Source organism: Lipotes vexillifer, unplaced genomic scaffold (assembly GCF_000442215.2).
Source record: "Lipotes vexillifer unplaced genomic scaffold, Lipotes_vexillifer_v1.1 scaffold385, whole genome shotgun sequence".
Taxonomy (NCBI): domain Eukaryota; kingdom Metazoa; phylum Chordata; class Mammalia; order Artiodactyla; family Lipotidae; genus Lipotes; species Lipotes vexillifer.
Window position 1 is genome coordinate 1,123,930 of NW_006792323.1, and position 17,509 is coordinate 1,141,438.

General features: G+C 43.9%; 1 protein-coding gene across 4 annotated transcripts in view; it reads left to right on the plus strand.

Annotated features, from left to right (window-relative positions):
* Positions 1 to 17,509, plus strand: part of RARB (retinoic acid receptor beta) — a 445,056-nt gene that overhangs the window by 256,154 nt on the left and 171,393 nt on the right. The window contains exon 1 of one of the 4 annotated variants that reach the window (XM_007465492.1): positions 2,501 to 2,767. The exons of 1 other annotated variant lie outside the window; for it this stretch is intronic. Coding sequence is in view for 2 of the 3 variants with exons in the window: in XM_007465490.1 (XP_007465552.1) it covers positions 2,968 to 3,124 (157 nt within the window). In the remaining variant the exon portion in view is untranslated. Of the gene's footprint in view, positions 1 to 2,500; positions 3,125 to 17,509 lie in introns of those variants that run through there. 2 more of the 4 variants (XM_007465490.1, XM_007465491.1) reach the window with 2 other exon arrangements.

The following is a 17,509-nucleotide window of genomic DNA, read 5'->3' on the forward strand; positions in this document are numbered from 1 at the left end:
ACACACACACACACACACACACACACACACACACACACACACACACACACACACACACACACACACACCTCTCTGTTATTGTTTTTGTGCCGTGACAGAGTATTGAGAAAAGAAATTTGGGAGCCGTTGTCTCCCTAAAGAACTGAGAGTAAACAGAATTTGGGGGACCCCATCCGCATGTTCACTTCCTTGTGACCAGTGCACCCTACCCTTTGGAAAGATGCTGAGTGAGCAAGTAAGTGCCATGGTAACCCGGACACACACACCTGGCCACGGTGCCCTGTTTCTCATCTCTTAGTTCCTCCTGCTGTACTTTAAATATAGCTCCCTCCTCTCCCTCCTCAAAGAACTTTTCACCCACCTCCATGATCCTGTACAAAACGAGCCCAGTTTCCAAGGCACTCTGAGGACCTTAAATAAGCATTTGGAGCTGTAAGTCCCGTGGACCATGCAGCAATTGGCAATGTGGTGCTTTGTGTATCTTTACAACTATCTTAATGACAGAGTGTTAAATGTTTTGTAAATTCCTCTGCGCTCCTTGTTTAAAATGTGTGTTTTCTTTGTAGTTAAAAGATTTCTTATAATAAAGCTCTGTTACAAAATGATGACCATATAAAAGAGAGAGAGAGCGAGAATAACAAACACATAGTTTTCAGCCAAAGCTTACCCCTTTATCGCCCTGGACTTTGCAATCGCAAGAACTGAGCTTGCTGGGCTGAAAATTGTTTGCCTACACCTTCCTGAAAGAGTCTTTGACTTGGTAAGTGTGTGCCATGCATACTTTTCATGTTACACCATGAGTGCCACTTAGCAACTCTGCTAGCCCAGCAGCACGGGGCGAGTGCCCGACAGGCTTTTAGAAGGCTTGGATGCCAGGGCACATACCAGCCCATTCACAGAAAGGAGACTGCAGCGCGCCCTTCCCTGCGAGGGGCAAGGAAGCCGTCCCCCGCTGCCCGCCCACTGGCCCTCCCTGCTTTGTGGGAGAATTATTAGTCAACGGTGGAGGGGCAGTGGAGGACTTAACGTGTTTTAATCCCTCCCCCGGAGCTTCCTTTCTTTGATGTACCTTGCATCCTTTAAGCAAATGGTGCAAAATGGCTGCAGGGTGGATTGGCTCTCCCGTTCACAGCTTTCTGCCTGGGTTGACTTGTAAACTCTGCATCTGTCCTTGTCAGGGATAGCTGAAAAGCTTCAGTGTGAGAGGTACAAAAAACTTAGTCCCTTTTCCTTAAAATTACTGTCTTCTAATAAATAGCCAAGTTTGAGCAGGGGCTAGTATGGGTGAAAAGTGGCCCTTGGAAATACAGAACTTTCACACTTAACCAGTTCTCAAATCTGTGTTAGTTATATGGGGGTGGGGTGGGGTGGGGAAGTGATGAGAGGGCTCAACCGTGCACGTCCACAACAGAAAAGTTATTTCCACGTTGGGCTGGGATTCCAGGGAGCTGGGTTCTAGCCATGATTCTGAGCCGTGGGACCTCAAGCAGCTCTCAGCCTCCCTGGGCTTCTGTTTCCCCAGTTAAAAGTAAGAGGATGAGTCACAGCTAGCTGGTCAAGGGTGTGTGCTGAGTGCCATGCAAGCACTGTTTCTTTTTGTCCTCACAGCAATCCGTTGAGGTGGCCAGTAGCATGCTCCCATTTTTCAGATGAGGAAACTGAGGCTTGGGGAGGTTAGGTACTTGTCCCAGATCCCGTAGCTGCTCAGTGGGTTGGAATCTAGTTCAGTTTGACTTCCACATCCACACTGTTGATCACTGTATTATATTATGAGGTCCTGCATATCTGTGTGATTATCTGTGTGTGTCTGAGGCAGGAGGAACTACCGATAATTCTCGACTCCTTCGTAGGCTGCGTGTAGACTTGGGAGAATTTTAAGAAGTAAATGAATCCAGAAAGCTGGATTTTTTTTTTTTTACTCCCGCGCCAACGCAGCCCCTCTGGCCTGCAAGAGGGACAGACAGAAAAAGACTATCAAAATGGGCAGTTTCTGGACCCCAGGCTTCCCCAGGGGCGGCTCTTCTCCGTGCTCCGGTTTAGGGCTTGCTGTGCTTTTGCAGGAGTGGGAAACACACACGTTACAAGGCATTTAACAGACAGACAGGCTCACGGAGGAATGTAAAGACTGGGCCGGGGGCGGGCGAGGGGGGCGCGCGGCAGAGCGAAGCCCCGCGAACTGGGGCGCAAAGGGCGGGAGCTGGCGAGCGGCGTCCCGGCCCCGCGCGCTCCTCCCGGCGGCTCCGGACCGCGCGCACTCCTCCTCCCTGTGGCTCCGGGCGCCCCGGGCCCCGCGCGCTCGGAGCGGAGACGCGGGGCGGGAGGTGCGCGCGCCCGGGCCGCGGGCCGCCCGCGCGGCGGGGCTGCTGGGAGTGCTCGGCTCTGTGAGAATCCTGGGAGCTGGTGATGTCAGACTCGCTGGGTCATTTGAAGGTTAGCAGCCCGGGAAGGGTTCACCGAAAGTTCACTCGCATATATTAGGCAATTCAATCTTTCATTCTGTGTGACAGAAGTAGTAGGAAGTGAGCTGTTCAGAGGCAGGAGGGTCTATTCTTTGCCAAAGGGGGGACCAGAGTCCCCGCGCGAGCCGCCTGAGGACGGGGATGCCGAGGACGCGCGCGAGCCGGGCAGGGCTGGTCTGGGCACCGTCCGGGTAGGATCCGCACCGCATTCCGAAGGCTTTTTGCAGGCGTCTGCCTAGAAGGAGAACTTGGGCTCTTTCTGGGAACCCCCCGCCCCGGCTGGATTGGCCGAGCAAGCCTGGAAAATGGTAAATGATCATTTGGATCAATTACAGGCTTTTAGCTGGCTTGTCTGTCATAATTCATGATTCGAGGCTGGGAAAAAGACCAACAGCCTACGTGCCAAAAAGGGGGCAGAGTTTGATGGAGTTGGGTGGACTTTTCTATGCCATTTGCCTCCACACCTAGAGGATAAGCACTTTTGCAGACATTCGGTGCAGGGGAGATCATGTTTGACTGTATGGATGTCCTGTCAGTGAGTCCTGGGCAAATCCTGGATTTCTACACTGCGAGCCCGTCTTCCTGCATGCTCCAGGAGAAAGCTCTCAAAGCATGCTTCAGTGGATTGACCCAAACCGAATGGCAGCATCGGCACACTGCGCAATGTAGGTTTATTTTTTCCCTTCTTCTACCAAGAAAAAAATATGAATTGTCTCGCTTGCATGCAATGAAGACATTGGAAACAAATTGCACTGGTAGCCAGACAAAGGATTTAATGATTTAATGCTGAAAGGGTGTGCTGTGCTGGTGTGCATATTGATTCCCTCTGCTGAAAATTTCCTGTTAGATGTTTTCTTCCCAAACAACCCCTGCTGACCCCTGCTTCTCTCCTTACCGACCCTACAGTCAGTCCCTTGAAAACAGTTTTAGAAAATGTGTGTGGAGGGGGGAAAAAGTAGAGTGACCACAGGACTTTGAAACATTCTTCAAGTGAGGCAATTTGACAACGTTGGTACAGTTTTTACTAAGATATATGCAGAGGGGAATTTAACTTTGCTGTTCCGTGGGTTAGCTCCTAGTTATATGTATATCCCCCCCCCTTGTGTGTTTCAACAGTCCAAAGTAATTAAAATATGACATCTTCCTTGCAAGGAATTTAGCCTAATTAAGGATGCTGCTGCTCCTCAAGTTCATAAATGACCAGTTAAAGCTGCCGCTGCCAATGTTTTCCTTGCGGAGGAAAGGCAATATTTCTTAGCATTGACCCTGCTGCCACCTTTCCGAGTCACTTTGTTGCTCTAAGAAGTTGCTGTTTTGCTAGAAAACTACTGGCAATGAACACCCCTTGGGCTGAGCCATCCATTATTTCCATATCTTGCAGTTCAGCCGGGAACCTGGACGTCGGTTAAAGGAAAGGAAACATAAGTGGGGTGGCCCAGTTTTTTAAAAAAATATTGACTATTTGGTTATCTGATTCTGAGAGGGTGCCGAGGCACGCACTAGTCAACAGTAGCCTGGCTGCAGGCTTGAGAAATGACCAGCAGCCCCAGAAAATCCCACCTTCGGGTGGCTGTCTAAGTGGGAGCCTGCTGGACGCATCGCTGCCCTGACAGTGATTTAGATAAATGGCTCAGCTATCTATCAAAATGTTTTTAGTACTTTATTTGACAATTCATTGGAGCATTAGCCTGAAAATGACATTTTAAATCTTTGTTTTCAAAGAGGTCAAAGTTTAACTGGAAGAAATTGAGTTTTCCTAATAACATGATGGCTTATCTAAAGAGAGGGAAGAAAAAGGAGAGAGAGGGGACAATGACAAGATTTAAATCGTCCTCTTCTGAAACTTTTTCTTAAGAATAAAGACTTGCTTCAGGGGTCCAGGAAATCAACAGGTTTGTAGCTGAAGAGTCAATAACCATCTGATGCCAACAGTCTAGCTGTCTGACTTAGTATTTCGTAGAGCCATAACCAGAGTAAAAAGAATATCATTTTCAGAAGGCGTCCTCATTTTCAGCTGCTCCTCGAATGCTCTTTCTTTCCTGCTGCCTATTTTCTTTCTGGAGAGCTCAAAGAAACTGCTAGAAAATAATTTTCCAACCCACTAACAGATCTTTTAGACCCTACCCCCCTCCTCTCTGTAGCAATTAAAACAGTATGAACAGTTTCATTTGGAATCTCAGGGAACTAGGGCTCCCTCAAACTTTTTCTCGTGAGAGAAAGTTTTAATGAAACGTTTTTTAACAAAGGAAAAAAGAATGCTCAGGACCCTGGCGTCGAGCTATTAGACCTAGTAGAGGTTTTACAAGTAGACATTCTTCCTTTTGTAATTAACTCTCCAAAAGTGCCTATTAAGTTGCAGGAGTTTGGGGGGGAACTTTGTTTGTTCTTGAACAAGTTAAACAAGGGATTTGCCTTATCTGGGGAGAGGCTAGTGGTGAATGTGTCATTCACCTAGGGCCAGCTGATAAGCAAGAAGTGTTGATAACAGCAAAGTTCAGCTAATCAAAGAAGCTTGCATTAGACAAAGTAAATAAAGGCAAATGACAAAGGGATTTCAGAAATTTCAGTGTCTTATTTTTGTAAGCAGGGCAATTAGTGCTCACTGTGGTCAATTTCACAAGGGTTTGGATTCCCACCCGCGTACTCCAGGTTAAATGAATAGAGTGTAAATATCGCTTAGGCCCCTGCGGAGTCGCACAAACCGCTTTTAGAACAGGTCAGTTTAGTTGTTCAAGTGGTTTAAGTTTTTAAGTATAAATAAAAGTTCTGACACAGCTCTGCCACGCGGTGTTTGGCTCAGGGTGGCACAGCCAGTTAGGGCTTTTGAAGTTAAAGCATATTAGGGCCCTGTTTGTATAAGTACAAACATAAAAACCACAACCTTTCCCATTTTACTCAATGACTGTTTTGACAAGAAGCAGATCTGTTTGTGCTCTTAACACAGAGGAAACAGTGGGCCAGAAGGGAAAAAATAGTACTAAATTCTAACCAAAACTATTTTCTGCTTTGAGATCCTACTTATTTTTTTTTATGGTGTGTGTGTGTCTGTGTGTGTGTGTGTGTGTGTGTGTAGGAATTGGAGTAAACCCTTTGAATGTACAACACAGCAGAAGCATTCTTTGAAAGGTGTTAGAATATTCTCTTTATTTTCCCTTTTAATTTTAAGACAGAAAAATGATATGCCAACCAGCTGTCCGTTGAAGTAGGGCCTGTGAATTGCCTCTAAAAATTGGAAGTCAGGAGTAGCAGTTACTAAGGGAACATGGTGTAAATAATATGATTTAAGACGGCCCCTGGAGGTGTCAGAGTCACTAAGTCTCTGCTCAGGTGCCTCGTGGATTACCTTGGGTTTAGGCTGCTCCAGATGTTTTCAGCATTAATTGCTCAGTGAGCATAAGATAAAGCCTAATATTTGTGGTCTAAATATAGTAGTTGCTTTCGGTGAAATCATGAGTGTGACAACTTCTTGGCCCTTTTCCCTGTCTTCACCCTGCTCGTAACACATCAAAAGAAAAAAGGAAAAACAGATTTTCTTTTCTAATGAGAAATAATCTGTTTTTAAAAACAAACAGTATCGATGTTATGATTTAGGAAGGAAAGACGTCTCCTTTCCAAAGCACTGGGACCTGAATTTTAAGTATTAAACAGTATCTAAATCCTCTCCTAGTGAGATATAAATTGGGGTCAAAGTGGCAAAATCAAAGATACCCTCTGAAAGGGAGACTAAATAAAGGCTGACAGCCACCGTATGAACTGAATGGGGTTTTGAATAAATATTTCAGTGAAAAGGCTCAATTGTTTTTCTAAAGTAGGACATAATTTTCTGCTTCTGGGCCACATGACAGTGGTAACTAACACGATCAGAAAGAAGAAAAGAAAAGGGAATTCTACTTAAATCTCAGGGAGTGCAGGATAGGGCCGTTTGAAAACAAGTGGAAGATTCACAAAGTTTTCCTTCCCCGTCGGAAAAAATAATTACTAAAATTTTTTCAGTATCCAGGTAACTCGGCACTTTGGGTGGGGAAGCACTGGTGTGCAACTTACAAGAAAAAATGCAGAGGTTTAAATTTTATCACCAGAAAAGGATAGACTCCCCCCAAAATAGATCAGAATGCTAGGAGTGGTAGTCATGTGTCCCTTAAGCTTAGGCTGTGGAATGGATGTGGAAACTCTTGGTAGCATTTGATTTCCCAGCCCAAATGCAAAGCCCTTGCATCGGAACTAGGCCTTTCTTCTCTTAGTAGATAAATGACCGGCAGCGCAATTTCTGATAGGTTCGCTGACCTGAACCAGAAGTTTTCTTCTCATTTTTGGAAGCCTGGCTCTGACCATATATAACCAGTTGGTATTGTCACGAACTTTGCTTTAAAGCACACAAGAAAGTTCTTCTGGATATCAGGTGCTTATAATTTCCCTTCAACATGTTAAGCCCCAGAGATGGCTAAAAAAAAGAAAGAAAACCTTACCCTTTTCTCCTTTCTACATTCTTGTGAAATGTAATGCATAGATAATCTCAGAAGGGAGATAACGTGGCAAATGATGAAGATGATAAATTCTGCTGTCAAGGAATTTAGAATCTTTAAAATCGAAAAATTTTTTTTTAAAGACTGGGCATTTTTTAACTAGAAAGTTACTGTCTGCGAGGTAGATGAAGATGTAAAACCAAGTTGCAAAATAGAAAACCCTTAGAGTCGAACAGGACTTACGAAACAGTGAATGCACTGTTCCATTTTAGAACATCTTAAAAAGAATCTTCTATAGAGTTTGAGTTGCATGTAAGTGCCAATAAATTTCTCCCTAAATGACATTTTTATACTTTAAATGTTCTAATATAAATTCAGTTAACTATCAATTAACTAGATTATTTCAGAAATGGGAGTTTTTTGATGAAGGTTAATCAGAGAAATCTGGGCTAAAAACCTTTCCAAAAGATATTAATGTAGAATCTTGCCTTTCAAATTACAGGGTAGTTATGGCAATCATACATCTCAGATTTTCTAGAATAACCCACTTTCAAGTATACTGCCACATCTCCCACATAAGCCATTGAAATATGCCAGATATTTCAATATTATGACATCTCCTAGGGCTGCCCCTTGCACCCAGGAGTGGCACAGAAAGCCTTTGTTTGGACTTGATGGTCAGTATAACTGGAGCACTCACAGCTTAATTTTTCTGTTATGACTGAAGACCGCCTTGTGCTTCTGGGTCATTCTTCTGAACACGAATTCCTTTTGTGACAAAATGTAGATCCGTAAATAGAAGGCATCCCTTGCAATATGGATTTAAGTATTATGACCGCGGCTCTGATGCCAGCGTGCGTGCGTGTGTGTGTGTGTGTGTGTGTGTGTGTATTGGGAGTGGGGGAGGGGTGGAATTATACGTAGAATCACTATGAACAAATCTGTATCAGTCCTTGGCCAGCTTCTTCATGAAAAGTTGGAGTTGGAGGTGGTGGAGAGAGGAGTGTTAACTCCAGTTTCAGATTTATCAGTATCCTGTCTGTAAGTGGCTTGGCCCAAGCACCTCTTGTTAAATAGGAGATGAGATAACCTGCCCATCTGTAAGATCTAATAACACAATCTAATCACTCAATATGTCGCCCTGAATGCTCCTCTTTTCCTTCCCGCCTCCTTGCTTCATCACTAAGAGGCAGGATTCCTGTCCCATCCCAGCCCCTAAACCCCTTCCGATGAATAAAAAATAAAGTTGCAAAAGTTCTCTCCACCTAGGCAGCCCTAGAGGGTGAGCCTGCAAGTGTTCTATTATTTATCTGGAGCTCTCAGAGCTTCTTAGATGGGAATGCAGACAGGCAGTGGAACCGCTGACTTGCTTTTTCTCTGGCCTTGCAGGATGGGGAGCTGTAAGGGGGGCCATTCCGTAAGATAAGACTCCTGGTCCCCAGCACGATAAGGCAGGATAACAGGAACTGACGTCAGGAGGTGACCCAGCCTTGCCGAGCGTTTCCTCTCTCAGAGCACAGGCTCCCCGGCAGCTGATGAAGCGAACGGCGACGGGGCGGGGTGGGGGGTGGGGGAGCTGATTTTAACAAGGCTGATCGTGGGTGACGATGTCCCTCATTCCCGAAAGGAAATTTCTCTAAACGGAACAAAGACTGACCTGGGTGTGGTTTTAATAAAAGCAGATTCTGAGATTATAATTGCAATTTTAGGTTGTCATGTACTAGATCCTTGTTTCGCAGCTGTCAACAGTTTCCCTCTGATGTCTCAGAAGACAGTCTATCCGGCAGTCAAATATCATCCCCCGTGAACTGCTGGCTCTCCACACAGAACCAGATGGACGGAATTCACGTTGTCAGAGTTAATCCCTGGGACTCCTGTTTACTTTTCTAAACGCCGCGTTCCCACCCCACTGGCATCATCTGACAGCGGGTGAAAGCCACTGCATTTGCACCAGCCCTGAGACCGCCTGGCAGTTTCTCCTTTCCTCTTGCCTTCTTCCTTTTCTCTTAAACTCAGATTTAAAACATATTTTCTTACTATTTTTTCTTGCCTTTACAAGTGTCACCAGTTTGAGGTCTGGAGAGGGAGAAATCCTAATGAAAGGGTCCTATTTTATTTTTTCAAGTTCATGGCTTCACAGTCTACTCTTCAAGATCGCTCTTTGTTTTGTTTTAAGTTTCAGTATTGAATAAAGAGTTATTCTCCTGATTCGACTCAGATATAGTGAAATGTTTTTGTTGTTGATATTAATCAATTACTTTTCGCCACTGATTAAATGTTATCATATCAGGGGAAAAAAAAAAGCTAAATTCAAAATACTGTGGTAGAAATGATGCAGATAAGACCAGATGAGATGAGTGTATCAGCTAACCTGAAAGCGAAGCTTTGGATCACATTTATCCTAATACTTCCCTAATTTTCAGAGCAAACGAAGACCTCAGTAATAAATACCTCTTCTCGAAAACATTAAAGCTTTGGGGGCTACGGTACCTTTGTCTTATCATCAGGGTTCATGATTATAAAAAGGCTGATGATCTGAAGGCTGTTTCAGCTTCAAAAGATTTTTTAGGGTCTGGCTTATTGGAAACCTTGGGGGTATAATTAACTAAAATGGAAATGGAGGCAAGCGAAATTTAGTTCCTGATGTTTTAATTTAGCTCAGTACTGCCATGTGTTGTTGAAGAGAATTCTTAAAGGCAAACATAATTATTTCATTATGGTCCTCAGAATGCTTTCATTGGCTTTAATGACAAGAAGCTGTGTAAAAAGGCATACATTTTAATTAGTCCTTATATTTACATCAGATAAATAACAAATAATTGATGAAAAACAAGTCTTTGGGATGGATGATTTCACACAGTGCGATGGTTACAGTTTAATGATGAAACATTTCTCTGTTGCTTTGCATTTTAATTATCCAGACATTACAGTAGTGGTGCCGTGGAGCTAGAATACCGTTGTTGCCATTTTATTACAAAAAAATCACGATTATTGCCTGTGAATCGGAAGCGGGAAAAGGTAGCCTGTGAATCGGAAGCGGGAAAGGGTAGCTAGAAGCGTATCTCAGAGGAAGTAAATTGCCAGTCCCGTTAATTTTACTACGTTTGTTAGCATTCATTTTGATCACTTTTATCTTTTACCCTTCATCTTTTTGGATTAAGACAGTCAGGGGTTTCACGTGCGTTTTTATGATCACATCTGCTAAATACCGTTCTTTCTGTCTTGCTGGCTGGGTTGAAGACTTGCCTGAAAGTACCTTGCCAAGTGTGTCCTGGAAACTCAGAGAGCCTTCTCCCACGTGATAGGCACACTTTACCTTTGATCTTATATGAAAACCCATTTCACATGATTCATCTGTTTTGGTGTACAGAACACTAATTGTTATTATTGATTTTAAATTCCGTGACCATTACAAGTAACCCGGATGACTGGCAGATAAAGGGTAATAATCCATGGAGTTCTGGAACTGTTTCATGTTTGTCTGGAGTACTTTATGTGATCAATATTAACTGCCCCATTGAAACTAACTGCTGTATCAAATAACAGTCAATCAAATGAATGTGCTTAGAGATTATTTATTGAAAGCTTTAATTGTTCACTGGGGCCCTGCTTATCAGAGGAAACAATAGGAACTAGAGACAGGATGAACGGGTTTGGATTCGCTGAGAAAGTCGGAGGATGCAGATGAAGGCCGTCTTTCTGCTTCCTGGGCCAGAGTTTCCAGAAACCTATGTTGGGTTTCTAGCAGCACAAGTCCTAAATGGGCTTACAGAGGTTATCCTGCCACCTGTGCAAGGAGAGCGCTCTAGAGAGGTAGGGGTAGTGAGTTCCTTGCCCTCAGCCCAGAGCCTGTGGAGTTGTCACTCCGAGAGTTTTACGGTGGCCTCTCTGCCTGCTCACGCACATGCATTACCCTGCGAGCATCTCTCCACCTGTGGTCCTCGCGCTGCCCATGGGCTGAGAAATAGCCTGTCTTGACACGGGATCGATGTCTACAGCCATGACATGGGACATTGCAGGATTTGTATTATAATAGCTAATGTAAATGAGGATTCTCCTCTGCCCTGAAAACACACAGAGGTCCCCGAGTAGAGCTTCTCTGGTTTCAGCGTGACACTGCGGCTTGCATGCCTTCACTAACAGAGACCATGTTTGACGAGTTGGCATCTCTTTCCTCTGTGAAATGGTTCCTCTGACTGGGGCTCATCACCCGGGGGACCATCCCTCCTATTTGTCACAGTGGGACAGCACTGTGGTCCTGATGCAGTGGCATCCATTTGGAACAAATAATTGGCTTTTACACCTGAGCGTTGTACACTTTGCCCAGAGATGCTGTCAGGGACCAGTACATTTCGATTACTCACTGATGGATTCCATCTTGCAGAGTGCTGTTCAACAAATGGCCCTTGGAGGGTTTCCCTGGTGGCGCAGTGGTTGAGAGTCCGCCTGCCGATGCAGGGGACACGGGTTCGTGCCCCCGTCCGGGAAGATCCCACATGCCGCAGAGCGGCTGGGCCCGTGAGCCACGGCCGCTGAGCCTGCGCGTCCGGAGCCGGCGCTCCGCAGCGGGAGAGGCCACAACAGTGAGAGGCCCGCATACCGAAACAAACAAACAAACAAACAAACAAACAAACAACAAATGGCTCTTGGATGTCTGCTGTGTGCCAGGCTCCCTGATGTGTTCAGGGGTTGGCGGGAGCAGGGGGATGGGACAGACACACCAAGATGAAGCCCATGTGGTCCCTGCTCTCTGGACTCACAGTGTACGGGAGGCGCTTGTATACACATGTCACTGTGACACAGCCCCCTGTAACACAAACACAGTGTCCTCAGCACTTTGAACCTGAGTTTGATTCCAGAAAGAACTAAAACCCACTGAGAACCAGAGCTGGTGCGTAAGTGGAGGATTACGTAGGTTACGCATTTTTCTCATACAGAGCAGGAAAGAAGTTTTTCTGGGGGTAGCTGCAGAGGTCCATTCTAAGTGCGGTTTACGATGCGGAGTTTTAAACTATGCAGTGGAGTAAGTGCATACCTTCTGAACTTGCTTCTTGAAGACTCATATGGATGTTTCGAGTGTCTGATAAATAATGTTCTTTGGGGGTTAGGTCTATTAGATTATATTTTTTAAAAAATCAGTTTAAAATTTTATTGGAGTAGGATTGATTTACAGTGTTGTGTTAGTTTCAGGTGTACAGCAAAGTGATTCAGTTATACGTATACACATATCCATTCTTTTTCAGATTCTTTTCCCATGTAGGTTGTTACAGAATATTGCATAGAGTTCCGTGTGCTATACAGTAGGTCCTTGCTGGTTACGTATTTTATACAGTAGCGTGCATATGTTAATCCCAAGCTCCTAATGCATCCCTCCCCACCACGTTTTCCCTTTGGTAACCATAAGTTTGTTTTTGAAATCTGTGAGTCTGTTTCTGATTTGTAAATAAGTTCATTTATGTCATTTTTTAAAACGCAGATTCCACATACAAGTGATATCCTATGGTATTTGTCTTTCTCTTTCTGACTTAACGTCACTTAGTATGATAATCTCTAGGTCCATCCATGTTGCTGCATCATTTCTTTTTTATGGCTGAGTAATATTCCATTGTATATATGTACCACATCTTCTTTATCCATTTGTTTGTTGATGGACATTTAGGTTGCTTCCATGTCTTGCCTGTTGTATCACTTCTTTCTTTATGATTGTTTTTGTGACATCTTGCTGTGTAACAAACTGCCCCCAAACTTAGTGGCCTAACAATTTATTATCTCATTATTCTGTGGGTGGACTGGGCTCAGCTGGGCAGATCTTCTGCTCCACACGATGTCAGGTGAGGCTGTAGCTCCCAGGGCTAAAATGGGCTGGAAGTCTGTCACTGCTGGCGCCCAGGGCTGGCAGTGGATGTTGGCTGGCGGCAGAGAGCTCAGCCGGGCTGTCACCTGAGGTAGCTGCGTGTGCTGGCGTGAGGTCACTGTCACCACCTGCTGTTGGGGGAGCAGCATGGGCCAGCTCGCCTTCAGCACGGCTACCTGTCCATGGGGAGGGACCAAAAACACACAGCAGTCATCACAACCATGCCCTAGAACACGAAAGAAATGATTGTCTTCTGTAGAGACCAACTTAAAGAGCTGTGGTGGGGTGTTTAGTTTGCTTTCTGGGCTGGTTAAATTTTTAACAAGATTCTACTCTAATGACTGTACCTACATCATTATCACAGGCAATCCTGTGAGGCAGGTACGATTTGCCTCTTTTTACGGAAAAGGACCTTGAGGCTCAGAGAAGGTGAGTTTGACAGCAGTTTGACCCTGTCACCTGACAGCCGAGTGAAGACTTCCTGGAAGATATTTATGCCCCAGTAATACCAAGAAGGGACCATGGAGTGCTTTGCTTTTGGGAAAAGGTGGAAAAGAGAGAGAGAGGTGAAGAATTGTCCCACAGAACTTCCTCTGATGACATTATTTCTCTCATAGAAGCCACAGCCTTTTAAATTGTGGAAGAAACCAGGAGGCTGTTTACTCTCTTGTTTTCCATCCCGTTTGTTGTTAGTGTCTGCGCTGGCCTGGTCCCTCTTGTGTTTGCTGAGGAATTGCAGGGAGGTGAGAGATGAGAAAGAAGGTTTTCTTCTTCTGGTTCACTCAGAGCTCTCGTCTGGAGATGGGCACCAGCGGTGGTACCTCCTAGTCAGCCAGCACTCTTGCATCTTCCATTACTGGAAAAACAGGAAGAAAAAAAAAAAAAATTTCCAGGAGACACTGAAAAATTGATATTTTGGTATTTGCCACGTAGTTTGTTTAGAGGGTCCCAAACCTATGAAAACTATTTTAGCCTCTCACATAATGCTTTCAGTTCAGTGGTTCCAAACACAGTTTGCTCTTCATATCCACAGGTTCCACATCTGTGGATTTGACCAATCTCAGATGGAAAATATTCAGAAAAAAAATTCCAGAAAGTTCCAAAAAGCAAAACTTGAATTTGCTGCACAGCTGGCAACTATTTACACAGTATTTACATTGTATCTGCAACTATTTACATAGCGCCTACATTGTATTAGGCATTGTAAGTCATCTAGAGATGATTTAATGTATATGGTGGATGTGTATGTCATATGCAAATAGTACGCCATTTTATATAAGGGACTTGAGCATCCAGAGATTTTGTTGTCCATGGGGATCCTGAAACCAGTGCCCCAAAGATATGAAGGGGTGACTGCTATTTTAAGTGCAATATATTGTTCTGTACTTGGGATTTTTACATACCGTGTTCTACGTGTTTCTTTTGTTTGAAATCTAGTTGTTGAATTATGGATTTTGAGGAGACAAATTGACTAACTGAAGTGACTGTCTACGGGTCATGTAGTGGGTTCTAGGTGGGTGCTCCATGCGTTCCTTTGTGTATAGTGTGGTACAGTGGAGCTGGCAATCTTTATGCACTGCCTTTGCTGTTGCCTCAGTGGTTTTCATCTGTACCATTGGTCCATAATACTTACCCTGCAAGCTTACCATAGACTTAAATAAGAGAGTTTCTTTTAAAGTGCCTGAGACCTAATACTCAGTAAATAATTTTCCCCCAATACTTTACTATGAAAAAAATTTTAAATGCAGGAAAGCTGAAAGAACTTTACAGGGAACCCTTGGCTACTTACGACCATATTGACCATTAAAGTTACCAGGTTTGTTTTCTGTGTTTCTTCTCATTTCTCCTTTTTAGTGTGTGTTGTTTCATTTTGTTTTATTGATTGGGTTCCCTTACTAACCTGGGAAGTCTTTTGAGGTCAGATACGGTGTCCTTTACCTCTGTCTTCCGAATATGGTCGTATGGTATTAGTACAGCTAGTAAACACCTGGTCAGGACTCAGTTAATCATGGTTGAGTCAATGGATATAGGTGTTCAAGCACACCACCCCTCAAGGTCCCAGATACCAGCACTCTACAGTAGAACTTTCTGCAAGGACGGGAACCATCTGTAATTCTGTGTTGTCCAGTACGGTGATGGCTGGTCATGTGGACCTATTGAGCACCTGAAATGTGGCCAGTATGTCTGAGGAACCGAATTTTTTATTCTATTTAATTCTAGTTCATTTAACTTTCACTAGCCACATGTGGCTAGTGACTACTGCATTGAACAACACAGCTCTATATACTCAGCTATTAATATTTTTTCAATATTTGTGCATTCTCTTTATTTCCCTTTTCCTTTAGCCTCTATTATTCTCTCCTACTGCTGTTCAGGAGCTCTAATTATCTCTTTATGTAGACGGTAAATAGACTGCAGGAGAATGTAAACAGAATACTGGAGGGTAGTGATTTCAGTCATTGTTTAACTTGTTTTCCTTCTGGGTGGAACTCTTTTTCCTGGGGCTTGCCAAATACTTAGCACTTATTTTGCTAACACTTATTTTGCAGAGCTCGACCAGGATTTTCCCAGAATCCCAGTGGGCCGGACTTGAGGTGTGTTTCTTGCAGCAGTCCTATTGTAGGAGAATACAAATTCTAGTCCTGTGCTCCACACCTGCGTGGTTTTCAAGTGGATATAGAGTATCTTCCAACCTTTTGCAGCTACTTTCAACTCTACTTAAACATTTTAAACTGCAGGGAGGCAGAGAGGAACGGACCACACTCTGTGGAAGCCTCAGTGTGTGTTCTAGAAAATGCCACGCTTTCTCTCCCCCGAGCATCTTCTGCTCGTATATGTGTGCTCTGCTTAGTAACCCAGTGCGGGGCGCACAGTAGGTGCTCAGGAGATATCTGAGTATAGTTCAGTGAACACAAACTTGAAATTCAGAACATCTCAAGTGGTCTCTGCTTTTGCTTATTTGTATATTTGGGGGTCACTTAAAACACCTGAAGTAAACTGGAGGGAGTGGTTAGAACTTGGGAGGCCCACGTTGGCCGTGATGGCAAGCCCTTACAAACGTGTCAGCTGAAAAATTGGCCTGAAAATGTGAGAACGTGGTATTTCCTTGGGCTTCTGGCACTCGCTTTGATATCCTTGGAATAGAATCTCTGATGGTACTTCCCGTTCACATTGCCACTCCTCCCTTCCTTCTTTTTTTTGTCTATCCCTAGAGATGGGGTGAAGAAATTAAATAGAAATAGGACCAAATTAACAATCAAGAGAAACTTTTTTTAAAAATTTATTTTATTGGAGTATATAGTTGATTTACAATGTTGTGTTAGTTTCTGGTGTACAGCAGAGTGACTCAGGTATACATATATATAATTCTTTTTCATATTCTTTTCCATTATGGTTTATCACAGGATATTGAATATAGTTCCCTGTGCTGTGCAGTAGGACCTTGTTGTTTATCTGTTCTATATATTAGAACAGTTGGCATCTGCTAACCCCAAACTCCCGATCCTTCCCTCCCCCACCCTTCCTGCCCCTGGGCAACCACAAGTCTATTCAGTCAAAAGAAAGTTTTGAACCAAGGTTTTTTTCCCTCCTGAATAGTTTCAAGTTGTGACTGATTTTTATTAAAATGAAACAACCGCCATCAACATAATTAATATTTATTAAGTGCATATTATCTGCATATTGTACCAAGTGCATTAAATGAATTCTGTCACCTCATTGTCGCAGCAGCCTGAAGAGAAAGGCACTGTTATTGCTCCATTTTACAGATGAGAATCCCCAGACACAGAGCAGTTCAGGCGCCCAAATCCGTGGAGTAGGAGAAAGCGGGTCGAAGTCCCCCTCTCAGCTTTGTGTGACGCGGGTTTCCTCCCTTCTCCCAACTCTTCAAAGTAAACTCCCATGCTCTTTGCAGGGAGGGGGAATGAGGAAGGTTGGAAGCCCCAGAACCTGCAGTATAATAAAAGGGTTTCCAAGTGAAAGCTGGAAACAATACATTTTTAACAAAATGGGCATTTACCCTAATTGCTGTGCCCCTACTGTTCAATTCCTTTTTATGTCCTAATTCATTAAATTATGTGCACACACAGGCTTATTATTTACAGATGTATGCACTTTAAACGGGCTCATGTGAAACAGATGTTTCTTGAAAGGTAACTGAGAGCTAGTGATCTAAAACCTCCTTTAGTGGGTATCAACTGAGTATTCTGGCCCCAACAGCTTGCAGGGTTGTTGCTCTTATTTTGAATTGCAGTGCCCAGTAAGGGAAGGAGAATTCAGTCTGTCCTCTGGAGGAACAAATAAAAACACAACGACCCAATAAGCAGACATCTGCATCTCAAAATAGAAGAGGGCGTGTGCAGGTGACAGGCAGGTGGGCTCAGGGGGATATGAATGAGTTTTATAAGCAGTTTGAAGGAAAAAAACCCATTGCATTATAGGAGATTTTTTAAGAGCCTTATTCTGTTATAATATATCTTAATCATCACAGTCTTTGAATTCATAGCTGAGCAACTGTCATGCTCCTTTTTATCCAGAATTTCTTAGTTATTTTTTTTTATTTTTTATTTTTTTGGGGCCATGCCGCACGGCTTGCGGGATCTTAGTTCCCCGATCAGGGAACCCAGGGCCCCAGCAGTGGAGGGCCAAGTCCTAACCACTGGACTGCTAGGGAATTCCCTAGTTACTTATTTTTAGATGGAATTACTCCATTGCTCTTGTAACTGGCAGGAATG